Consider the following 22,589-nt stretch of genomic DNA (forward strand, 5'->3'; position numbering starts at 1 on the left):
TTTCTGGGTTTGTTTGAAGCTTGGTTGAAGATCTGAAGTTTTTCACTAATTCTCTGAAGAAATATGAACAACAAAAGGAAAAAGATGAAGAAAAATAAATAACATCTGGTTGTTCTGGACATTGTTTTAACACCGAACTTAATGTTTAAAAGCATATAAATCTTACAAAGTATATTTCCATATGATTTCCAAGTGTATTTTTAATCAATAATAACTTAAATCTCGAATAAAAAACAAGTGTGTTGAGTGATTTTTTTTTTGGTGCTACTGTGCAGATCCAGTTCCTGGGAGTTTTTCTGTACTGTGGGGATAAGTTTCAAGTATAGATACAATTGATTTTATCCGATAAATCTTAATTTGAGCTCAAGTTTAGAGTTTGGCAACATGTCTGATGCAATTGTTTTCTTTGATTGTTGTATTTTTTTAGCTTCTATTTGAGCTTCAGGTTTTGCTGTTTTCAATCTTCCACAATGATTAAGAAAAGAAAGAAAAAAAAATTAAAATTAAAATAACCCACAAAATACTGTAGCATCAAGTATCTGGTCATTCATCTCTACCCTTCATTATTTTGTCATCTAAACCAAGGGTGAACAAACACTCTTCACTGGTGAGAGACATGTTTCACTCTCTCACCCTAGAATCCGCCGTTTGTTTGAGTCTAAAACACGCAAAGCAATACCTGCTGATCCCACGTGTCGTAAGTTAACTACCCTTATTGCTTTGTCATCCTTTGGTTGGTTGACCTGTTGGTATAAATATACTCAGCCCCCTTATTAAATGTTTTTTCCCCAAAAACTCTATTTAAGGATATCTTTGGCAAAAAACTAAGGTACATTAACTTATGATATTTCAAAATGATTAAAGATTTTTTTTTATTTATGCCTAAATTTGTACATGTTAAAAAATTTAAAATAATAAATTTGTATTAGAATGTGTGATTATGTTAAATTTAAATGTATGTTTTTTTTTTTTTAACAAATTAAAATGAGATATATATTAACAAGAAACAACCTAATCAACCTAAGATGTGTTGATATAGACTATCAAAGTTTACAAAAAGTCACATAAAGAAATACAAACAATCATACAAGACTCAAATATAGTAAAGGACTAAACCATCAACTATGGTAGTTTGAGACTAAAGTAACACTCGTCGTCTTCAACCACCGATAAGAAAAAAGTTTAATCTTGTCCAACAACTGAGTATGAATATTGGTTGAGCCTCTGAACAATCTGTGATTTTTTTTCGTCCACACAACTCAAACGCTAGCAAGCCAAATAAGTTGCAAATAAAACTGAAGTGCTCTAGATCCACCAGTTGAGTAAGTAAACTGAACAAAATAATCCCGGATAGAAGTGGAACCCGTCGATGCAATGTCAATCCAAGTACGAACTAAAACCCAAATCGAGCCAAAGGTACTGCAAGAGATGAATAATTGGTAGGCCGATTCGGCCCCACATCCGTAAACACAATGACGAGCTGCAGAAAATAAAATGCCTCGAGTGGTCAAGTTTGACTTTGTGGGTAACCTGTCACGCATAGACGCCACGCAAAGATGAAGACCTTCAATGGAACCTGAGGATGCCAATGAGATGTTCCGCATCATCCACCGTAACCGAATCAATAGTTGTCAAGAGATGATATGTGCCCCGGACAGTGTAGCCTAAATCAGGGTCTGACTGCCACTGCCACCTGTCTGAAGTCCAAATCTGTAAAGAAATGTTAGAGAGTAAAGACTTACACTCCCCTAACATCTCATCCTCCTATGCCCTCAGTTGCATCCGCCACACCCAAGCCTCACCATCCGACCCCACCATAGAGAGAACGTCTCAGCCACCGTACGCGGTTTAGTCTCTGCCAAAATATTTGAAGTAGCTTATGAGATTATAGCTTATCATTTTTGCTTCAAATTTTTCTAAACATTAATTAAACATATATTTTTATGTCATTAAGGGTCCGTTTGGTTCTATGGGATGAAAGAAAATTACGCAGACCAATGCATAAATAATGACTAACTTTAGTCCAAATTTATGCATTGATTTGCGTAATTTTTTTTCCTCCCACCTTCTTTCCATATAACCAAACGAACCATAAATTATTTGAAATAGCTCATAAAGTATAAACTTTTTGTTAAAAATTGTTATCAAAAAGAGACAAACTATAAACTAGCTTATTAACCTTTCTAAAGAAATCATATAAATTCAATTGCCTAACTTATCCACTAATATTCACCATAAGCTCATCCACATAAAAGCAATACCCATAAGATTCTCTCAAAACTCAATACGGTCGGTCAGCACGGGCAGGTTAAGTGGCAGGCGTTATTCTCGCCATGTCATACTTTTCCATAACTAAAGACGTGGATTCCAATCTAATAAAACCAAAAAACAACCATACAAGTGGTAGATACTTGAGTCCCTTAATCAGTTAGTCCTAGGTTTGATTTCGACCAGTGCGTATGGAGAATCATTTGTTGGGAGAGGTCAATCCCTTAAATGAATTTCAGTTATCTCGGAGGAGATTAGTCTCCAAAATTGCGCGCGGAGGATATATTTGGTTTAAAAAAACCAAAAATAAATAAATAAAAACGAGAGTAGGAATAAAATGTCGTAAATATAAATAAGACACACCTAAGAGAAAGAGGCAGAGTTAAGATCAAGGCGAGGTTTTCATTTAGAAAGAGAGAGAAAATAACAGACGGTGTATGAAGAAGAAAGAAGGCACAATACAGAGAATAATAGAGTTTGGTAAGATTGGTTTTATGACGATTTGATCGAAGGAGAGTGTAATGCATTAAAACCCACCGTTTATATTATATTACCATTTCCTCAACCACAGTTTCATACACAACATTTACATTCTTTCTCTCGTCGCACTAGTAGTAACCACCGTTTTGGGAACGAACAAAACAACCGTTATTTTAAAACCGCTCCTTAACAGAAGAAACAGAGAGAGTTTCTTCAACAACCTCCACACACACACAGCTAATATGGAGTGGTCAGCTTGTACGGATGAGTACGAGAAGCTTGTTTTTCGCATGAGCACTCCCAGGTTTGTGTCTGTTTCTCTTTTATTTTTTAAGAAAAAAACAATTGCCCTCAGGCAGAATCGAACTACGGACCTCCAGTTTATAAGACTTTATTCTTCAATCTTTCTAATATCAGTTATGTTCTGTGATTTTTTTTGGCATGGTATTTTTTTTTTTTTGATTTTCTGTCATTTTTCATTCTTACAATTTTTTTTTGTTTGTATTCCTACGGGAATTCTGCCGCCAGTTAAGTAAAGTCTAGCTAAAAATTGTTCCTGATAGGAATCGAACTCAAACTCGGATCTTTTGAACAATTTGTTCTAGTGGAACTCATTAACCAATCCAGTTCAATGTTTTGGTTCTACATTATGCAATTTTACTTGTGTGAATGTTCATGATTTGAAATCAATGACTAATAATTTGAAGGGTTTCTATATTTGGAACTTTGCCTTTTCTTGAAGTTTCTAGGGGCACCGATTCAAACCACCTTTTTTGTTTGCGTAGTTGAAATTTTAATTAATTCAATTTCATGAATCTTACAATTTCGTAGTGTGAACTAAAAGTCGTGATAATCTGGGAGAACAAGAAAAGTAGATTTTCCTAATTCACACGACTTTTCTAGCAAATTCATTTGTTGTACCGACAAAATTATTTTTAATTATTTTCTGACTTTTCTTTTCGTGCTTGTGACTCAATTAATTCATTCAATTTTCATCTAGAATGTTTCGCTTTTAAGTTTTTTATTTTTATTTTTTCTGTGATTTTACTAACTTTGATCTTTTCACTATTGAAACAGGGTCGTCATTGACAATGCGGTTTGTTCCAATTCAACCATAGTGAAGGTAACAGCGCAAAAAAAACATCCTTAATTTTTGTTCCTACAAATTTATGTAAAAAAGATACTAATGTTTCTGTTTTGGTTTGAATTTTACAGTTTGATAGTGCCAGAAAGCATGGGATTCTTTTGGAAGCTGTACAAATTCTTAGCGATCTAAACCTTTTCATTAAGAAAGCATATGTTTCGTCCGATGGTAGATGGTTCATGGATGGTAAGATAATTTTCCATTCTTGTTCTTTGTTGTGATGTGATACTTTTGGTTTCGTTTGTCCTAATTTATATTGTTCAATCCGCAGTTTTTCATGTTACGGATCAAAATGGAAACAAGTTAACCGATGAGAGCGTTTTAAAGTATATCGAACAGGTACCGATGGTTTAATTTTCATTAAGTTGCTATATAAAATTGATTCGTAACCACAACGGAAAAATCAATTACAGAAATTGATTCTTTGTTTATGTTGTTTCAGTCACTCAGTAGTATTCACAATGGAAAAACCAATCACAGAAATGGTCTCACTGCCTTGGAATTGAAGGGCACCGACCGTGTTGGTCTTCTTTCTGAGGTGTTTGCTGTATTGGCCGAGTTACAATGTGATGTGGTGGAGGCTAAAGTTTGGACTCACAATGGCCGAATTGCCTCCTTAATTTATGTTAAAGACTGCAACACTGGAACCTCTATTGAGGATTATCAGAAAATTAATAGGCTCGAAGCGCGCTTAAGATATGTTCTACAGGGAGATAGCGATGTTAGGAGTGCAACAACATCTCTCTCTGATGTTGTTATACATCCTGAAAGAAGGCTCCATCAGATGATGTTTGCAGATCGTGACTATCAGAAGAATCCTATTTTCGAGTTTACTTCTGAAACACCGTTGGTGACTGTCCAAAATTGGGCAGAAAGGGGCTATTCGGTTGTTAATGTTCAGTGCAAGGATAGAGTTAAGTTATTGTTTGATGTTGTGTGCAATTTGACAGACATGGAATATGTTGTGTTCCATGCAACTATCAACACAAGGATTGACCAAGCATATCTGGTAATTATTAGACATCATCAGAATGCGTTGTTTTTAAGTTTGTCGCTTTGATATGTGTCTAATTAACAATATACAAATTGTTTTATTCCAGGAATTTTACATAAGACATAAGGACGGCACTCCAATTAGTTCAGAACCGGAGCGTCAACGTGTGATTCAATGCTTACAAGCAGCAGTGGAGAGAAGATCATGTGAGGTATGCTATTTTTTTCACACTTTTGTTTTATGAATTGTTCTGATTATGAATCTGTGATCTTTAATTTGAACACGCTAAGACTTATTAATTGTTAATTTCATGAATGAATGTAGGGTGTTAGGCTAGAGTTATCCACCGAAGACAGGCAAGGTCTTCTAGCCGAGGTAATGAGAACATTCCGAGAAAACGGGTTAAATGTAACTAGGGCCGACATAACCACCACAGGCGACTTGGCTGCAAATACTTTCTATGTAACAGATGCTATTGGATACACAGCCGACCAAAAAATCATCGAATCTGTTCGACAAAAAATCGGGCTAACCAATTTAAAAGTGAAGGAGTTGCCTTTCGTAAGTCACGAGAAGGCAGATAGGGAAGACCAATCTGTCGGAGTTGGCGGGGCAGTGTTATTGTCTCTTGGTAGCCTTGTGAGAAGGAATCTATACAATTTGGGTTTGATCAAATCTTTTTCTTAAAGCAGAAAGATAAGGGCATGAAGGAATTTTTTGAGTGTGGAAAATATTCACAACTTTTTATAGCATTATATTCCTTGCTTCAAGTTTGAGTTTTGTGTACATATAAAAAGTAAAAAGGGTGATAAATTGTTTTTTTACTTCACTTGGTCGGGTTGGATTCATTTGGTATGTGAAAAATGAAAAGTGACCTTATTATACAGCTGGAGGAATGGACCACTTCTATTTTAAATGATTTGCTTGAAGAAATGGAGGATTTATGCAATCCATGTTAGGTTTGTGAAAAGGTGAAATATAGAATTTGATTCTTTGGTGGCATAGAAAGGAAGATTAGGTAGTGAGAGGGAGGAAAAGATTGGATTGGTTTCATACATCACTTTGTACATAACGACGTTTCAAAGTATTATTAGTATTAATTTAAGTCGTTGACTCTATTCTTTAATTTAAATTTGTTCTAATCTTCTAACTAATCTTTTTGCACGCTCATGAAAGATTGTTGTGTCTAATTTGTGCCGCTTCCGGATCCAATAGGGGTGTCCATGCAAATAACCCTAAGTTGTGGATATAATGGTGATTTTCATTTATTTATTTATTTATTTATTTATTTTTGAAGAGGCAATAAGATATGCTAAGAGAGTAAATAATACAAGTGAAGAATCCTGAATATCTTACACTTATAAAACACCAATCCTACTTGGCTACTTAACTGCATAATGCAGGTGGCTAACTGAAGAGCAAAAGCACTAATCTAATCCAAATACACATCTTTTTTTACGCTTGCAAATATTATTAAAATTACAAATTGTTCTGGATACACCAAAATAGTTTCACATCGCTTAGTAATCAAGGCTAAAAATAGTTTATATACAACACTCACATCTTTCAAGCCACCGAGACATCTTTTCTACAAAGAACAAAACCGTGACGGGTTAACCGTAAAGTGGACGATCTCTTAGAGACGTAGACTTTTGAGGTCGCATCGGAACACATGAAAGAGCGTTTATAGTAATAGAAATTGAAACATTTGAATCAACAAAGAAAACTAAAAATGGCAAAATAATTATCAATCTTAAATTGATCAATGAAAAAACATATCCTCAAAAAGGAATTCTGGATATTAAATTCATCGATACTGATATATTCTTTTTTTTTTTTGGTACACGAAGATATATTCAATTTTCTTAAATAAAAATTAAATATACTCAATTTTTTTAAATAAAAATTGAATATACTTCTACCAAAAAAAAAATTGAATATGCTTGGTGCTAGACTCCGAGTTATAATTGCTATGACTCTGAAAGTAAAAGAGAAATAGAGTTCAAAACTTCTTATAATCTTTTGTCAAAAAAAAAAATTCTGATAATCAGACTATGCTTGAATTTGAAATCATCTTTTGATTAGGTCAGTTGTCATGGGAATTCCTATTACCATTATATACTCGATCACTTTTTGCTAAAGTGATTCAGTGTTCAAATGAAGGGTTATCAAACATCTTGTTAAACTATCAAGCGTTTTTTCAATCAACTCGGATATATCATTTAAAATTTTAACTTTTTTTCACAGTCATATTTAGTAGTACATTATAACAATTTTTCTTGCAAAATTTTAAATTTTAACAAGGATAAATTAAATATGAGTTTTTTAAAAAAATTTGCGCAAAAAAATCATAAATAATTCATCTTACGTTAAAAAATTCTAAATTTTTGTGAGAGAGGTTATTATAATATTATTATAAACGCGAAGAGAAAAATTCAAAAAATGTGAAAATACACATGAGTTGATTAAAAACTACGAACCAAAAGTTGTGACAAAAAATATTTGAGGATAAAAAATTGCTGAAATTTTTATAAGGACTAAAAATAAAATTTAAGATATTTATAAGATAAAAAACTTATTTAGGGTCCGTTTGACCGTTTGTTACGGATAAAAAAATTAGTGATTTTTTTTTCTTTCACCACTAGTTTAATCTTGTTCGGGGTCAATTCTGGCATCAAGTGGTTCCAGCCTCCTTCCGATCGTACTTGCAGGGGATCAAACCGTGGTATCTCTACTAAATTCAGCACAAATCACCTCCAAACTAATTAACGATTGATATTAGTAATTTTGATATAAAATAATTTAGAGATTAGTTTTAGGCCTAATGCTACGGTGGACCACCTTCACAAGTGGTTCACCGTGGACAAATGATCTACGGAATATGAATTTTACGAAATTCACTGTTGGATTGAAAGTTTATATCGCATAGATCATCCATAAAGTTTTTAAAATTTTTTGAAAATCATTTGATATGTTATTGAAATCCATCAAGATTTACGTTATTTAATAAACCGTTAATCTTGATGTGTCTCAATAACATATCAAATGATTTTCAAAAAGCTTCATACTGTTGTTACTGAATCTTTGAATTTGAAATGAACAAACTTTTTTTTTGGGGTTTTAAGGAAATGGTGAAGCATCTCATAAAAAAGATTTTAAGACTCTGCCATAAGTAATCTTTTAAGACTCTTCCATAAAAAAGATTTTTTTTTGAAGCATCTCATAAAAAGGATTTAACTTTTTTTTTTTCTTTTCTTTCACCACCGGTTTAATCTGGTTCGATGGTGAGTTCTGGCAACAAGTAGTTCTAGCCGCCTACCGATAACAGTTGCAGGGGATCGAAAACATTTAACTTTTTAAACTTCTATTGAGAAATATTTAGTGGGGTTTTGTCATTTTTTATTAATATAGTTAAAAAATATTGTTGCTAAAAAATAGTTACATTTTTTTTTGGGTATAAAATTGGATATTTTAATTTTTTGTGTCTCTTGAACCATTGTGTGTTCTTTCAAGCATGCATGACATAAACAGAAAAATAGTTTATTGGTTTTGCCATCCAAAAAGGGGTTAGCGGCACAAGTATGATTAGTTTTGCCTTTCGTTCATGTGTAAATTATCTTGAAAGTAGTTGAAGTTTGTTTTGTTTTTGTCTTGAATCATTGTGTATTACTCCAAGTATGTGCTTGTATGCAGATGGCAAAGGGTTGCCCCATCAACAACTATGAAGAGGCTAGGAAAAAAAGACTTGAAGAAAACAAGAAGAGGTTTGAGGTAATATAATCTGTACTATGTTACTGATATTCTTAATCACCACTTGTTTACCTTAATGATGATTTAAAACTGTGATTGGTATATACATGCTTGTGTAAAACACTTTGGACTTTGCTTTAAATCAAGGTTTTAAATTATGCTTGTGTTGCAATCCTTGATATTGTGGAAATAGTTGTCAAATGCTGTAGACTCAATTGCAGTTGTAGTGACATCATAAACCTTGATGTCGTAGCTCAATTTGAGGTTGTGCATTTATTTTTTAAAACTCCAATTGAAATGCATAACTTTTTTGTCATAATTGTTGATAACATGGATACAATGTAGTTTAAACATATATGGTGCGTTTGATCTGCTAAATTTTTTTGGCCCTCATTAAACCACATGACATCTTTTTGTCCTCTGCACATGTTATCTAAAACACGAAAATAACTTTTTCTCCACCAAACATCGTATAAGACAAAATTTGTTCAATGCCTTAAATGTCTGTGCTGTTCTGTCCTATCCTGTTTCTGTCTAGTATTTATCTTTTGCAATTCAAAAAGACCATAGATTTATGCAAACTACCAATGTTCAAGATGTTTGGCTTCATAAGAAATTTTTATTCCCCTTTTGCCTTTCAAGATGTTTCATTTACCATTTTACCTTATACTTCTTATACTATGTTATAAAAGTCATACGAAATTTGGTAATTATACATTCAAAAGTACTTTTGATAAGTATCTGTTAGAAATGGTCATCCGCTTCACTGAATTGAAGCACTTGTATTATTCAGCTATGGGGCAAAAACTAAACCAGAGTACTTGTATTATTCTCTCCTACACTTTGTGACTTGCAGCAAAAAAAATTCTTGCTAGTAATCGACTCCTATTTATCCTTTCCATGCGTAACTAACTTCTACTCTTCTAAGTCTAAGTAACTCCTGTTGCTACCTTAGTGACAACTGTTACGGTTATTAATTCCCCTTCAAGTCCTCTTATTTCATCTAACTTACACTCTTTTATAAGCCATTTTCCCCGCTCTCTATAGAATTGGCCCATAGTACCAAGTACTTGGCTTTTCATTCACTCTTTTAGCTAAAGACTTGCAACAGTAGGGTTGTCACTCTTGTCAACTTGCAGCTTCATTATGTCTCCGGACTTCACTAATTGTTTTTCAACTCATCCCACTGTTGATCTCTCTTTTTCTCTTCAAAGAACTGGTTAACATCTTTGGCTGCTGAAGGGATATTAGCACGGCAAAGTAGGGTAGTCGGGTCACATCCATATAGGGCTTTTGATAGGGTGAGTTTAGTTGAACTGTGAAAGTTGGTACTGTTCCAAAATTCAGCCAAACTGAGGAGTTTTGGCCACCGTCTTGGTTGAGAACCTGTTATGCACCACAAGTATGTTTCTAAACATCGGTTTAGGATTTTCGTCAATCCGTCTGTTTGAAGGTGATAAGCAGTACTGAACTTCAATTTTGTGCCTGATAGTTTGAACAGTTCTGACAAAACACGACAGAGGAAAAGTTGGTCTCAATCTTATGGGTTTAGGAAAATCATGTACTCAAACTATTTTTTGGTAAAATACTGCAGCCAAATCTTTAACAGAAAAAAGGTGTCCATGAGCCATGAAGTGCACATACTTAGATAGTCTATCCATAACTACGAATATCGCGTCCTTCCTTTGAGCTTTAGGCAAAGCCTCTATGAAATCTTTGGTGAGTTATGTCCACACTTGTTGTGGTAATGCCAATGGTTGCAGCAGCCTAAGGGGCCAACGTTTGATACTCATTCCTTTGACCAATGTCACAAGCTTGCACAAATCTCTCCACCTCTTGTCTCATTCCTTCAAAGAACACTATTGCTTCTAATCTTTTAAAGCTCTACAGTCTGCACAAAATCTCCACCCCTCATCTTTCTTTTCAACTAAAATGATAGGACTAGAATAAGGACTATTACTGCTGCGTATAATGCCAACTTTTAACTTGTTTGCCAATATGGCCGCAAATTGGGGATATTCTGTTCCCTGCTTCAGTGTGATGGTGTTGTCATGCTTCCTCGATGGTGATAGACATTGAGATTCTTCTGTTGGGACTTCAATGTTGCTTCCTTGATGTTGCTAATGACGTTACTCTCAATTAGAAAGTCCACTTCCTCATTGCCAATAACTTTCATAATCAATTTGAAAGAAATTGACGAATTTGCCATGGTTGGTTACCCTTATAATACAATAACCTTCTCTTCCACTTTCTGAGACATAGTTAAGTCTTTGAAGTTTGCTCTAGTTTCTCCCAATTCCGTGAGCCATTCTACTTCCAGTAATACATCTGCCCGTCCTAGCTCAAACAAGAATAAACCTTGTTGAGTCCAGAGATTTTATAATTGCATTTCTACCATTCCATAAACACCTTGGCAGGTGATTTTATGCCAATCGCCAACATCCACATGAAATTTGGAAGGTTCCACTACTGAGAGATTTAATTCTTTCATTTCTTTGACTAATTTGTAATCTATGAAATTATGGGATGCTTCACTATTTATGATCACCCTTACCTTCTATTGATGCTACCTGCTACCCCATGGTTTTAAGGAGTCTTTGGACGTACAACCAATAACGATAGGGGTTCTTTTACAATCTTTAGGGAACCAGCTTCTTCTGCCCCCTCTTTTCTAGTAACAACACTTTGAATTGTCTGTTTTTGCATATATGGTCTTCGCAAAACTTCTCATAACACCTATAACAAAGCCCTTTTCTCATGGCATTATGACTTGTTGTTTTACTTTTGTACCCTCCTCCTGCATTACTCGCATTAGTGCTAGTAGCATTTCCTACACTCTCCTTTTGACTGGGGAAGTGACTACTACTTTCATATTTGTTTTCTTTCATCAATTATTTGAGCCATTTCCATCATTTCTGCTACTCCCCTTGTTTCATGCATATTCAGTTCAACCATAATCTCTCAAGCTGCTAAGGAAAATACCTTAAAGATATTCAGGTAGTGTTCCTCTCATTGGTTCCACATAGCACAACTCAAATTTCTCACTAAACTTCTTAACTAAACCAGTTTGTTTCAATTGTATCAAGATTTCATAGGGATTTTGTAACATAAAAGGTTGAAACCTTTTACTGACAATTACTTTAAACACATCCCACGATTGGACCATCTCGGTCGCCATCACACAATTGGACCACCTCGCTTGCCTCCTACTATTGGAACCATTTCAGAGTTTTGCTTACATTGCGACCGTTACCACTTTTAATCCTTCCTCTTGCACTTTTGTCAACAGAAAGTAGCGTTCCTTCATCTTCTTTTCGAAGTGATCCCTGTTGTGTTTGTTCACCTCTCTTTGTCCGTTTCATGGTTGGTTGCTCCAAGATCTCCATGAGATTGTCTATTTTAACATTCGCAATTCTTGGTTCTCGCAATATTCTTCTCGACTTCGTCAATCCTTGGAGAACATCTGTTGTATGGCGTCGACACTTTGCTCCACTGTGTTCATGTGACCTTCCAGTCTTGTGTTTCTAACCATCTTCTCCAAGAATCGTCAGGAATCAAATTAGACTCTAATATTGGTGTTAGATTTGGTAATTCACTGAGTTGATTACTTGTATTATTTACAAGAAATGGTCGAGCTCTGCCAATGGAGCAAGAACTAAATCAGAGTACAAACTGAGCACAAACTCAAACTGATAATCAACTCTCAGGCATTCAAGAGGCCTTTTCTCTCATACAGTGACTTACAGTGAAACTGTTTTATTACTAATAACCGCGACTCCTGTTTATCCTTTCCATTTGTGACTAACTTCCACTTTTCTAACTAATACATGTTGCTACCTTAATTACAGTTGTTATAGTTATAAGTTCCCCTTATTTTGTCTAACATACACTCATTTAACTAATGAGCGACTATCAGTGATTCAGTGTCATCCTAACAAATTACTTTTTTTCAGACATACGTATGAGAAAAGTTACCCGAGCATTAATCACGTTGGAACAGTTTCATTTTAATCAAATTTAATCTTATAAAATGAGGTTCAATCAAAAGTAATTATGCACACTTCAATCCAAACATACCCTGATTTAGCTTAAGTTGGATAATGGAATATCTAAAGCTCCTTTTGACCAAGAATATCTTAAACTTGTATGACTAGATATAGTAAGAATTATAAACTAGGATTAGGAATATGTGCTTGAATTTGTTTGTTCAATAAAACAAAGTTTGATAATTAAGCACTCAAGTTTGGCACCCTAGTATCATGTGATTTTTCTTGTATTTTAAAAAAGGAGAATGCTAACATATGTTAAGGAACTCATTATAGAAATATCCGCCTTAAAATTAGTGCATCCAACTTTTTAAAAGTATAATTTTACTTTTTTCAATTCAAATTTTCTACTTTTGGCTAGCAAGACCCTTAAAAAGGTTACTAGATTCCTGTCTTTGAAGATTCACCATTCATTTCCAACGTGTAGTCTAGCAAAAATGACTGCTTCACAATGTATATGTTTCATTTTATTACAGTTTAGCACAGACCTTCCAGACAGGAGTTCATATTTGCGGAAGAGGTCAAGGTCAAGTTCATCATCATGGGAAAGGTAGTTAATTAATTACTCTGGCTTATCTATTTTTCTAATTGAAATAGTAGTAACATGACTGTTGGACTCTTAGTTACGTTGCAAGGCCTCTAGATGAAATCAAAGAAGCTACAAAACAAGAAAGAATTCGTGCTTACGAGGCTGCAGAGGCACTCCAAATCAATTTGCAGTCTTCGAAGCCATCATTTATCAAGTCAATGCTCCGGTCTCATGTTTATAGTTGTTTTTGGTTGGTAGGTTTCAGTTCAGAATATCTTTCTATATGGCCTGCACATTGATATTCTTGTTTTGTACATTCTTTTCAGTTCAAAATATTAATTAATAAATCTAACACATGATGTGCTTCCCAATATATTATCTTTCTTCTTCCAGGGTCTTCCTAGTAGATTTTGTGAGGAACACCTTCCAAAAACGGTGTATAACATGACTTTAGAGGATGAAGATGGCTCAGAGTATGATGCTGTTTATATTGGTAGTAGAACTGGGCTCAGTGGTGGCTGGAGAGCATTTGCATTGGAACATAAATTGGATGATGGCGATGCACTTGTTTTTGAATTGGTTGAACCAGCAAGATTTAAGGTAGTTTATGTTGTCAGTTCTCATCCAACTCTCTTTTAACTTCAAAGTTGAGATATGACCAAATTATCAAAGCTTAGTCATTCCTTACCTCTTGAACTAGTTTTTGCCGATAAGTCGGGCCTTATTCCAAATTAAGGCTTCGAGTTCTACAAAGTTCTTGATATGGCAATACATGTTTAATTTGTTTTCAGATTAAAAATTAAAAATGAGCATTCTATTTCAAATTTCAATACATAAGTACCTTAATAATCAAAATTAGAATTTCAATATTTATATCAAAGACAACAACTATGCATCTTACTCTCTTCTTTTCTATGTTTTCTCTACTATAAAATATTGCTTTCTGATTTGAGAATATAATAAACATTTGTTATCAATTTACGTGAACACTAATTTGTTGGAGCTCCATTATTGTATTTCTCAAAGCATGTTTCATGGTTTATATAGCAATGAATAATGGTTATGTCAATAATGTTATTGCAGATTTATATTGTTAGAGCATTTCCAAATATAGATGAAGAGGAAGTAGAAGAAAACGATACTCTGGTGAAAGAAGAAAATATGAACACATCCAAAGCAACAAAAGTATCCAAGGCTGCCTCTAATTGTGGATCAAAATCAAAGAAAACTAAAAAGCAAAAACATGTCATTGAAATGAAGGAATCAGATAGTTCTGAAGAAAGCATGCCAGAAATTAACATTGACAAAGAATCCAAACCACAGTGGCTAAATCTGAGTAGGAAAACTAGATCTTTTCGGAAAGAAGTGCAAAAGAAGCCTAAATCGCCTACTACTCCTGATTCTGAGTCAAATGAGGAAGCAAAAATGTAAACACAGAAGAAAATTAATTCTCCTCAGAAAAAAATGTGAAAGACATCTGAAGTACCTACTACTCCTGAGCCAAAAGAGGAAGCACAAATTGAAACTGTGAAACGAAAAACTAGATCTTCTCAGAAACAAATGCAAGAGATATCTGAAGCATCGACTGATCTCGAGTCAAAAGAGGAGGCGCAAGTTGAAGCTGTGAAACCGAAGGCAGCTGCAAAGTTGTCAAACAAGACACAAAAGTCGAAAGAAGGCAATGAATGTGAAATTGATGAGTCAATCAATACTGAGCAGCTTCTTCCGAAAGATAATGTTGTTGAAACTGTCGATGCTAACATGAGTAAGAAGAATGAACATGTTCAAGATAATGATCTTGAGTCAATGAAAGATAAACCAGATGAAAAACCGAGCAAACGTGCCTCACAAGTGCCTCGGAAAAAATCAGCTCCTAGGTTTTTCAGAAAGAGAGCATAGTGTTGGACTAAATGACTTGCTGCAAAGTTGTTGTGAAGTGCATAAATGTATTTTGTGCAGTATTAAATATTTATTAAGACTACATATATGTTTAAATTAGTGGATTATTGCACTTTCATATCGGTTAGTGTACTAGATGAGTTGATGTGAAATTGAGCTGTAGCCTGTAAGTATCTTTTGTTGCCTTGTTAAAGGGGATATTGCTACATTAATCACTTGGGGTGATGTAGAGAATTCAATGGTAACTTCTAATTGATGCATCATGAGCTTGAGGGAGATATTAGATAATCACAATTTTATGCTTCTATTCATTTCTTTTGATCGATTGCCACTAGATGAATGACTATACGAATACCACTTATAAGCAGTGATACTTGCAATTTGATATAAAAATTCTAAGTTTTTTGTTGTTGTTAATATGATGATATAAGCACGAAGTTTTTAAGGGTGACTAATTTTTGTTGAGAAACTTGTAAGACATATAAGATGAATTCTCATTCTAACCGAATTATTTTCATACTTATTCATAACTTTGAGTGTATATTGGGAAGGTAATTTTTTTTTCATGTGTCTATCAAAAGAAAAGATACTATTAATTATTCATATATCGCTTTTATGTGTTAGGTCATTTATCAATCTGAAATAAAGGAATACAATTATTATATAGGGGTATTATATACAAATACTAAATAACTAGTAGAAGAAATATATGTAAAATAATGTAGCCAATGAAAACAAGAAAGCAAACAAGGCAATTCATTCATATAAAAGAAGCTGTAGTTGCGGAAAGTAAGTGTGCATATCAAGATTCGTCACCCTATATTTTATTGTTAATTTTGAAACTAAAAGCACTAAATTAAGTTTGTTCTTATCTCATACCATTTCTTTGAGTAAACCATACATCACTCCCCTCTTCAATAAGTAAGTATTTGAAAATCTGTCGTATTGTGTAAGCTTGAGCTTAATTCAGTAAGTAAAAATATCACATGTACAGTAGTCAAGATTTAAATCTGAGATACTTCACTTATTTATTTTTTAGGTGAAATTTTAATACACAAAAAAAATGTCAATACTATTCTCTAACATTTTAATAGTAGGAACTATTTTTTTTTATGGTGATATAGATAAATTGATAAATATTATTGAAATTCACACTAAGAAGGACTATTAATTGACAATTTTTTTTTGTTGAGGAATTGACAAATTTTATATACTTAAAGGAGTATGTATTAAATTTATATATTTTAGAGATTAAAAAAAAATGTCCACAAATTCTAACTCAACTGCCAGAAATGTCAAAATTGCTAGTGTCGGATGTTATGATCGGGGTTCGAATCATGGTCCTTCCACTTAGTGTGTGTGATTTTTCAATGGTTTTGTCATTTCGTTTATCAACAAAAAAAATGAAAGAAAAAAAATAATATTTTAAAGATTACATTGATGGCTTGTTCCATTTTTTAAATCTTGATTTGGGAATTTTAATCTTAATTGGCATTTCTTGAAATAAGTTTTATGAAAATATGCAAAAACAAATTTCTATTGGTTATTGATATTAGAAAAAGAAAAGAAAGTAAATAAAATTAAATTTACATTTAATTTCATGAGAATACATAAAATGAAATCTTAAAAATATTGATAAAAGTTAGTCTTTTGTTTATAATTTGGGACAAATATCAGAAAAATTAATATTTCTGAAATTCTATCCTAACAATATGCAATTGTATGAATTAAAGTTGTTTGTTTTTTTTTACTAAAATGAATTAAAGTTGTTGACACTTTGAAATATAAAACCAAATTAAGACAAAAAAAAAACACTTATAAAAATAAAAGGTATATACCGAGACAAATAAAAGAAAAATTCTTAGGTGAATACTCACCTAACAATTAATGCATAGACACATCCAATAAAATTATTACAAGTAATAAAAGGATAATAATAAAGTACGTTAAAAAAGGCAATAAACATAAAAGATGAACTATCAGAGGATTTCTTTATTTTTTTTTTAAATGTAAAAGTTTATTCAAATAAAATCGAAACAAATGACACAAAAAATACAACTATTTCAACCATACCCCTCAATGCTATTATGATATTGCCATATATATATGGCTTGGGCTTGAAGACTACCTACCAAGCTTCTTTTTCCTTTCCAGAATAATTTCTTTATTTCTAGCAACCTATTTTACTTTTTCATTTGTCTAATCTTATAATTTTAATGGTAACATGTGTGGTGATTTTTTATCCTCTTTTTTTAATTTCCCCATATTCACACAATATATATTTTAAAATGGGGAAGGAAAAAGAAAGCCCTCCCAACAACTTTAAAACAATTTTATATAATTTCCCCACCAGATTCCAACCATATACAATTAATTATTTCAGTTAAATATTATTCATTCATTTAATATTATTTAATAGAAATAATTTTTTAACACCCTATTCAATATTATATCTCCTTTTCCTTATTATTTTTTTAATCTCAATTTGAGTAATCTTAGGAAAAGTTAGGAACCCAATTACCTGTACTACAAAACAAGGATTCATTTTATAAATTTAGACATTTTTCATTTCCTTTGGAAACTCCAAAAATTCATATTTCACTCTTTCTTTCTACAAAATATATTTTTCTTAAAATCAGAATATTATTTTTCCTCTTTAAAAATTGTAGATTTTATTTCCTCTTCTGTCTCATTTAACACTGCTATTTTTTTTATTAACGATGAAATTTATGCAAATGGTGCAAATTTGAAAACTCTATAGTTCTTGTTTTATGCTCAGTTTCTCAAGCATTTAATTAGTTTTTTTTAGCTTAAAATTTTCATCTGTATTTTTTTTTCGTTTGAAAAAAAAAAAATTATTTACCAGTATTGCAGTGAAGTTTAGAGTGATTGAACTTGAAGAAAATATTCAAAATAATGAGATATTAGTTAATTAATAAGTGTTTGAAAACATGGAGGCTAGTGGCGGTGTTAGTGGTGGCGTTACGGTGGTTGGATCGGATGCTCCGTCGGAGTACCATGTAGCTCCGAGAAACGACATCCAAACTCCGACGACCGGATCGGTAGTTCAGATTACTGCGGTGGTTCAAGGAGGTGTTCCGCCGCAACCTCCGCCGCACACGGCGGTGTCAACGGCGTCGCCGGCAGTTACACCGGTGCCAGAGAAAAAGAAGAGAGGACGGCCGAGAAAGTATCCACAAGACGGTTCGGTGACGACGGCGCTGTCTCCAAAGCCGATATCTTCGTCTGCTCCATTGCCGCCGGTGATCGATTTCACGGCGGAGAAACGTGCAAAAGTGCGGCCAGTTAGTTCAGTGAGCAAAGCTAAATTTGAGTTGGAAAATATAGGTACTATTACTAACTAACTTTAAGATTATTTATCTTTTTTTTTTTTTTCTTTTCAATTTATAAAATTGAGTGTGAAATGTTACAACTGTTTAGGATTGTGTTGTGTTTGGGTCTCTTGTTGAAAATTTGCAATCTGTGTTTGACTTATGGTTATGGGTTATGGGGAAGTGAATTCACATGTAGGACCTCTGTGTTGTCTCTGCTCTTGATATTGTGGGGTTGTCATGAAAAGTGACTTAAGCTTGTGGGTCTGTGTAACAAGGTGGAATCTGTTATTTGGCAGTTCAAAGTTCAACTTGATAGTTGGAAGTTAGAACTTGGAACCCAAATCTTTCTAATTATAGGTATTGTGTGCATGTTTGGAATGATGGTGAATTTAATGATACCGTAAATCGGTAATTGTAGTTTTTGTTAAAATTACGGCGGCACGCCAAGATTTTGTCAAACTCATAACCAATCCAAACAATATGAATGGACTTAAATATCATTGCAGATTGTGTGTATTGGGTTAAGAGGTCCAAAGTCCAAGTTGACATGTGTTCTTCTTTTTAGTCTTTCGTGGTCAACTCTTTTAACTACTTATTTTCTCTAGTCCTATGTATAAGAAAAAATTTGGTCAATAAAAGTTAATGTATCTGGTCCAAAAATTTAGACCAGATACATAAATTTTTGTTGACAAGTTTCTCTTATATATAAGATCGGAAGCAGTAAATTAGTTGAAGCAGTTAAGTGGTCCTATTACTTACTTCCAATACAGCTTACTTGCTGATAAGGATTTCTATGATACAGATACTTGCAAACTTGTTTATTGTGTATATGCATAATCAGTTTAGGTAGATTTTGTACAAACTAGTCCTATTATTCAATCTGATATTGCCTTTCTGTTAAATTTTTAATTCGGATAAGCTTCAAGTATTTTGGTAAGGGGTGAAGCGTATTTCCGAAATTTGAGCTTTAACATATGTGCACGAACTTCGGCTTTGAATTTCTATGAAAATTTTGTTCATGTCTGATATATCTTTCGGCTTTGAATGGTTTCCTTTGACTACTGATGTAAGATACTGTCCTCTCAGATTGCTGCCCTCAGCATTCTATTCTGTCATATACTAATACTCCAACTAGACTGATATAGAGAATCTTGAGAGGGACAGTAAAGATCATTCTCTTATCTTAGAATATTATTCTCTCATAGGGCCTCTAAAGCATGGACACATAAAAAGTGGCTGTGAATCATGATGCGCATCCTTAGAGTATCAAATTTATTTTTAATTTTTAAAAAAATGCGATACGGCGTCGTTACGCCGCCGATACGTTAAGCCATATTCTCATGACTGTTCAACTTCTCCTTCCTTTATTGCGCCTATCTCTTTTACCCATTCATCACCTATTTTTCATTAGGAATCAAATATAGTGATTACATACATCTTGGGCACAATTTAAAATATTTAAATTCTTAATTTGGCCCAAATTAGAGATGCCTTATAATTGTAACTCTGAAACTGTAACATTTTCAATTTGATTATTAATTATTGGAAACTTTTATCTTTTTTAGGTGAATGGACCCCTTACTCAGTTGGTTCTAATTTCACACCCCACATCATCACTGTTAATGCCGGAGAGGTAAGTGTCAGAAACTATAATCTATTGCATATGCTGTAATCCTGTTTTAAGCGATGCAAAATTGCAAATAACATTTCTAATATTCATGTTAAGGTAAATACCAAAATAGTGTTATAATTGTTACTAAATGCTCTCTGTCTCTCCATCATAGAAATGTGAATGCTTTCTTTTTTTACCGTGATAACTGGAAAATAGTCTAACCGGTGGTTGACGACAATTTCTCTTCTGGTTATCTTAGGATGTTACTATGAAGGTAATATCATTTTCTCAGCAAGGGCCTCGAGCTCTATGCATTCTTTCAGCAAATGGTGTAATAAAAAGTGTCACACTTCGTCAGCCCGATTCTTCTGGGGGCACATTGACATATGAGGTGAATCCTTTGTTTAAATTTATAATATCATTTCCTCTTATAGCATATTGTTCCACAATGCATTTAATAATCTACACAGTTCAAGTGCGGTCTCTCCTGCCATTTTTAGCATATCTTTGAATTGGGTTCTTTGCACATACACAGTTACATATCTAAGTCATTGAATGTAGATCAAACGTCTCATATTCCATTATTATGTATTTTAAAGTCGATTTAGCAAAGTCAAATTATGAGCATTTGATCTTCAACCACTGTCCATACTTGCCATTCTGCATTCATGTTTGATGTATTACTGCTTCTTTAGCCTTCTGAAACAACTGCTACCCAACTCGAGTGGAAATCTCATCATCCTTGCTGCTGTTTCTACAGGGATTATTTGAAATTCTGTCTTTATCTGGTTCTTTCACGCCAAATGAAAGTGGTGGAACGCGAAGCAGATCAGGTGGCATGAGTGTTTCTTTAGCAAGTCCTGATGGACGTGTTGTTGGTGGAGGAGTAGCTGGTCTGTTGGTGGCTGCAAGTCCAGTGCAGGTATGTATTCCATCCGTAAGGGATAGTTCTGTAATTAAAAGTAGGAAAAAAACATTATTTCAAATCGAACAAATTTACTCAAACTGGTCTGGTTTAACTTTAAGTGGTTGTTGAGTCTCTTAAGCAGGCGATCATGGTTCAATCTACGGCTCATACATATTAAAATTAAAATTCACCACTTGAGAAAGGCAACCCTTAAATGCGCTCAAATATTTTATAAGATTAGTCTCTGCAATAGCAAACAAAAAATACCTTGAGAAACAAAAAACCAAACAGGCCTTGCAATGACAACCCCATTAGCTAGTGATTAATATCAAGTTTATTTGATTCTGTTACGCATTTATAATAATATTTCCTACCAATGAAAACAACAACAAACCTGTTTTGATGATTCTAATTTCAAACATGTATTTATCAGGTAGTGGTCGGTAGTTTTATGGCAGGAAACCAACATGAGCAGAAGCAAAGAAATCAGAAACATGATATGATATCAACTGTGACTTCTGCTGCTGTTGTTCCAATCCCGACTCTTGATCCAATACCTATTCTATCATCAGTATCTTCCTTTCGCGGAGATAATTGGTCTGCTGTGCAAGCACCGGATGCAAAGGATAAGCCTGCTGCTGACATTAATGTGTCACTTCCTGTAGGCTAGTTTCATAAGGATCTCTTATATATATGCATTTATATATTTAGCCGCTGACAACGTTGTAATGGGATTTCTTGTTGTTAGCTTGATTTCTTTAGTTTGTCGTGTTAAGGTTATTGAACTATGTATCGGAACCGGCTTGTTTCCAGTGTTTTAACAGGTTCCTGTCATTGTAGAGTTTTAGTTAGCTGATTAGATATGGTTTTTAATGATATGATATCCTGTCTTGAATAATTTATTTTGATGTGATAGTTATTCATGAAAACCCTCTTCCTTTGTTGTAATAATAAGTGTTTTAATTTTAAAAATCGGATAGAGGATCGACATGATCAAGACATTGGATTAGTGAGTTACTAGTGGAATTAGTGCACCACTACCTGAACCACATGATTGTTGACCAAACTTACATGAAAAAGTCTGAAAAATTAATCAATTGTCATAACTGATAATAATTGTGTTTTAAAATTAGGAATTTTTGTCATTATGACAAAGTGTCAAGTTAACACGTCTCCTAAGTGCACATGATAAAATATTTTAGTATAAAATTTTTGTATTTGATAATGGGTTCCGCCAACATGTGCACTCACACACACTTAATTTACTTCAAAAATAGCAATAATTAACTTTATTAATTAAAAGATATAGTTCACTATATTTATTAATTATTTAAAAAAATTGGAAAGGCAAAATATAATACTTGCTGCCAAAGATTATGATGATAAACGCGCCTAGTCAATTTTTTCTTGGTACAAAGATTTTTTTTTTTTGTCAAAGCTTTTTCCATAACAATCGGGCCTTTTTTGAGATTTTTGATATTTACATAATAATTGAGAACTTGTAAATCAGGAAGAAGAAGAAAATTTGTGAAGATGCAAATTCAAATCCAATTCTTCCCTCAAAAGTTTAGGTGCAGTTTTTTTTTGGATTTAATTAATCATTTAAGTGTTCTTTTTTTTTTTCG

The 22,589-nt window shown here is 33.4% G+C and overlaps 4 protein-coding genes across 4 annotated transcripts; all 4 read left to right on the forward strand.

The window, feature by feature from the left end:
- The first annotated feature begins 2,651 nt into the window (after window positions 1–2,651).
- Window positions 2,652–6,012, forward strand: LOC123887243 (ACT domain-containing protein ACR8). Its single transcript, XM_045936522.1, has 7 exons — window positions 2,652–3,052; window positions 3,826–3,871; window positions 3,964–4,078; window positions 4,164–4,231; window positions 4,335–4,901; window positions 4,993–5,097; window positions 5,211–6,012. Exons 1-7 carry the CDS (start codon window positions 2,991–2,993, stop codon window positions 5,571–5,573), a joined length of 1,326 nt encoding a protein of 441 aa, XP_045792478.1. The 5' UTR covers window positions 2,652–2,990; the 3' UTR covers window positions 5,574–6,012.
- Window positions 6,013–12,525: 6,513 nt separating this feature from the next.
- Window positions 12,526–14,642, forward strand: LOC123887244 (putative B3 domain-containing protein At5g58280). The gene is made up of 4 exons (XM_045936523.1): window positions 12,526–13,232; window positions 13,306–13,465; window positions 13,605–13,811; window positions 14,295–14,642. Exons 1-4 carry the CDS (start codon window positions 13,120–13,122, stop codon window positions 14,640–14,642), a joined length of 828 nt encoding a protein of 275 aa, XP_045792479.1. The 5' UTR covers window positions 12,526–13,119.
- Window positions 14,643–14,771: 129 nt separating this feature from the next.
- On the forward strand, window positions 14,772–15,110 carry LOC123887245. The gene has a single exon (XM_045936525.1). The coding sequence runs from the start codon at window positions 14,772–14,774 to the stop codon at window positions 15,108–15,110; it is 339 nt and encodes a 112-aa protein (XP_045792481.1).
- A 2,130-nt stretch (window positions 15,111–17,240) lies between these two features.
- LOC123887246 (AT-hook motif nuclear-localized protein 1-like) lies at window positions 17,241–21,893 on the forward strand. Its single transcript, XM_045936526.1, has 5 exons — window positions 17,241–18,458; window positions 20,011–20,078; window positions 20,317–20,448; window positions 20,818–20,979; window positions 21,398–21,893. The coding sequence occupies exons 1-5, from the start codon at window positions 18,062–18,064 to the stop codon at window positions 21,632–21,634; spliced, it is 996 nt and encodes a 331-aa protein (XP_045792482.1). The 5' UTR covers window positions 17,241–18,061; the 3' UTR covers window positions 21,635–21,893.
- The last annotated feature ends 696 nt before the right edge of the window (window positions 21,894–22,589 follow it).

The sequence above is a fragment of the Trifolium pratense genome, linkage group LG5 (genome assembly GCF_020283565.1).
Source record: "Trifolium pratense cultivar HEN17-A07 linkage group LG5, ARS_RC_1.1, whole genome shotgun sequence".
Lineage (NCBI taxonomy): Eukaryota > Viridiplantae > Streptophyta > Magnoliopsida > Fabales > Fabaceae > Trifolium > Trifolium pratense.

Coding starts and splice junctions, on each gene's coding strand:
- LOC123887244 (XM_045936523.1), top strand. CDS start 13,120: ATGACTGCTTCACAATGTATATGTTTCATTTTATTACAGTTTAGCACA. Junction 13,233..13,305: donor AGTTCATCATCATGGGAAAG/GTAGTTAATTAA, acceptor TTGGACTCTTAG/TTACGTTGCAAGGCCTCTAG. Junction 13,812..14,294: donor TTGAACCAGCAAGATTTAAG/GTAGTTTATGTT, acceptor ATGTTATTGCAG/ATTTATATTGTTAGAGCATT.
- LOC123887246 (XM_045936526.1), top strand. CDS start 18,062: ATGGAGGCTAGTGGCGGTGTTAGTGGTGGCGTTACGGTGGTTGGATCG. Junction 18,459..20,010: donor ATTTGAGTTGGAAAATATAG/GTACTATTACTA, acceptor TATCTTTTTTAG/GTGAATGGACCCCTTACTCA. Junction 20,079..20,316: donor TCACTGTTAATGCCGGAGAG/GTAAGTGTCAGA, acceptor TGGTTATCTTAG/GATGTTACTATGAAGGTAAT.
- LOC123887243 (XM_045936522.1), top strand. CDS start 2,991: ATGGAGTGGTCAGCTTGTACGGATGAGTACGAGAAGCTTGTTTTTCGC. Junction 3,053..3,825: donor TTTCGCATGAGCACTCCCAG/GTTTGTGTCTGT, acceptor CTATTGAAACAG/GGTCGTCATTGACAATGCGG. Junction 4,232..4,334: donor TTTTAAAGTATATCGAACAG/GTACCGATGGTT, acceptor ATGTTGTTTCAG/TCACTCAGTAGTATTCACAA.
- LOC123887245 (XM_045936525.1), top strand. CDS start 14,772: ATGCAAGAGATATCTGAAGCATCGACTGATCTCGAGTCAAAAGAGGAG.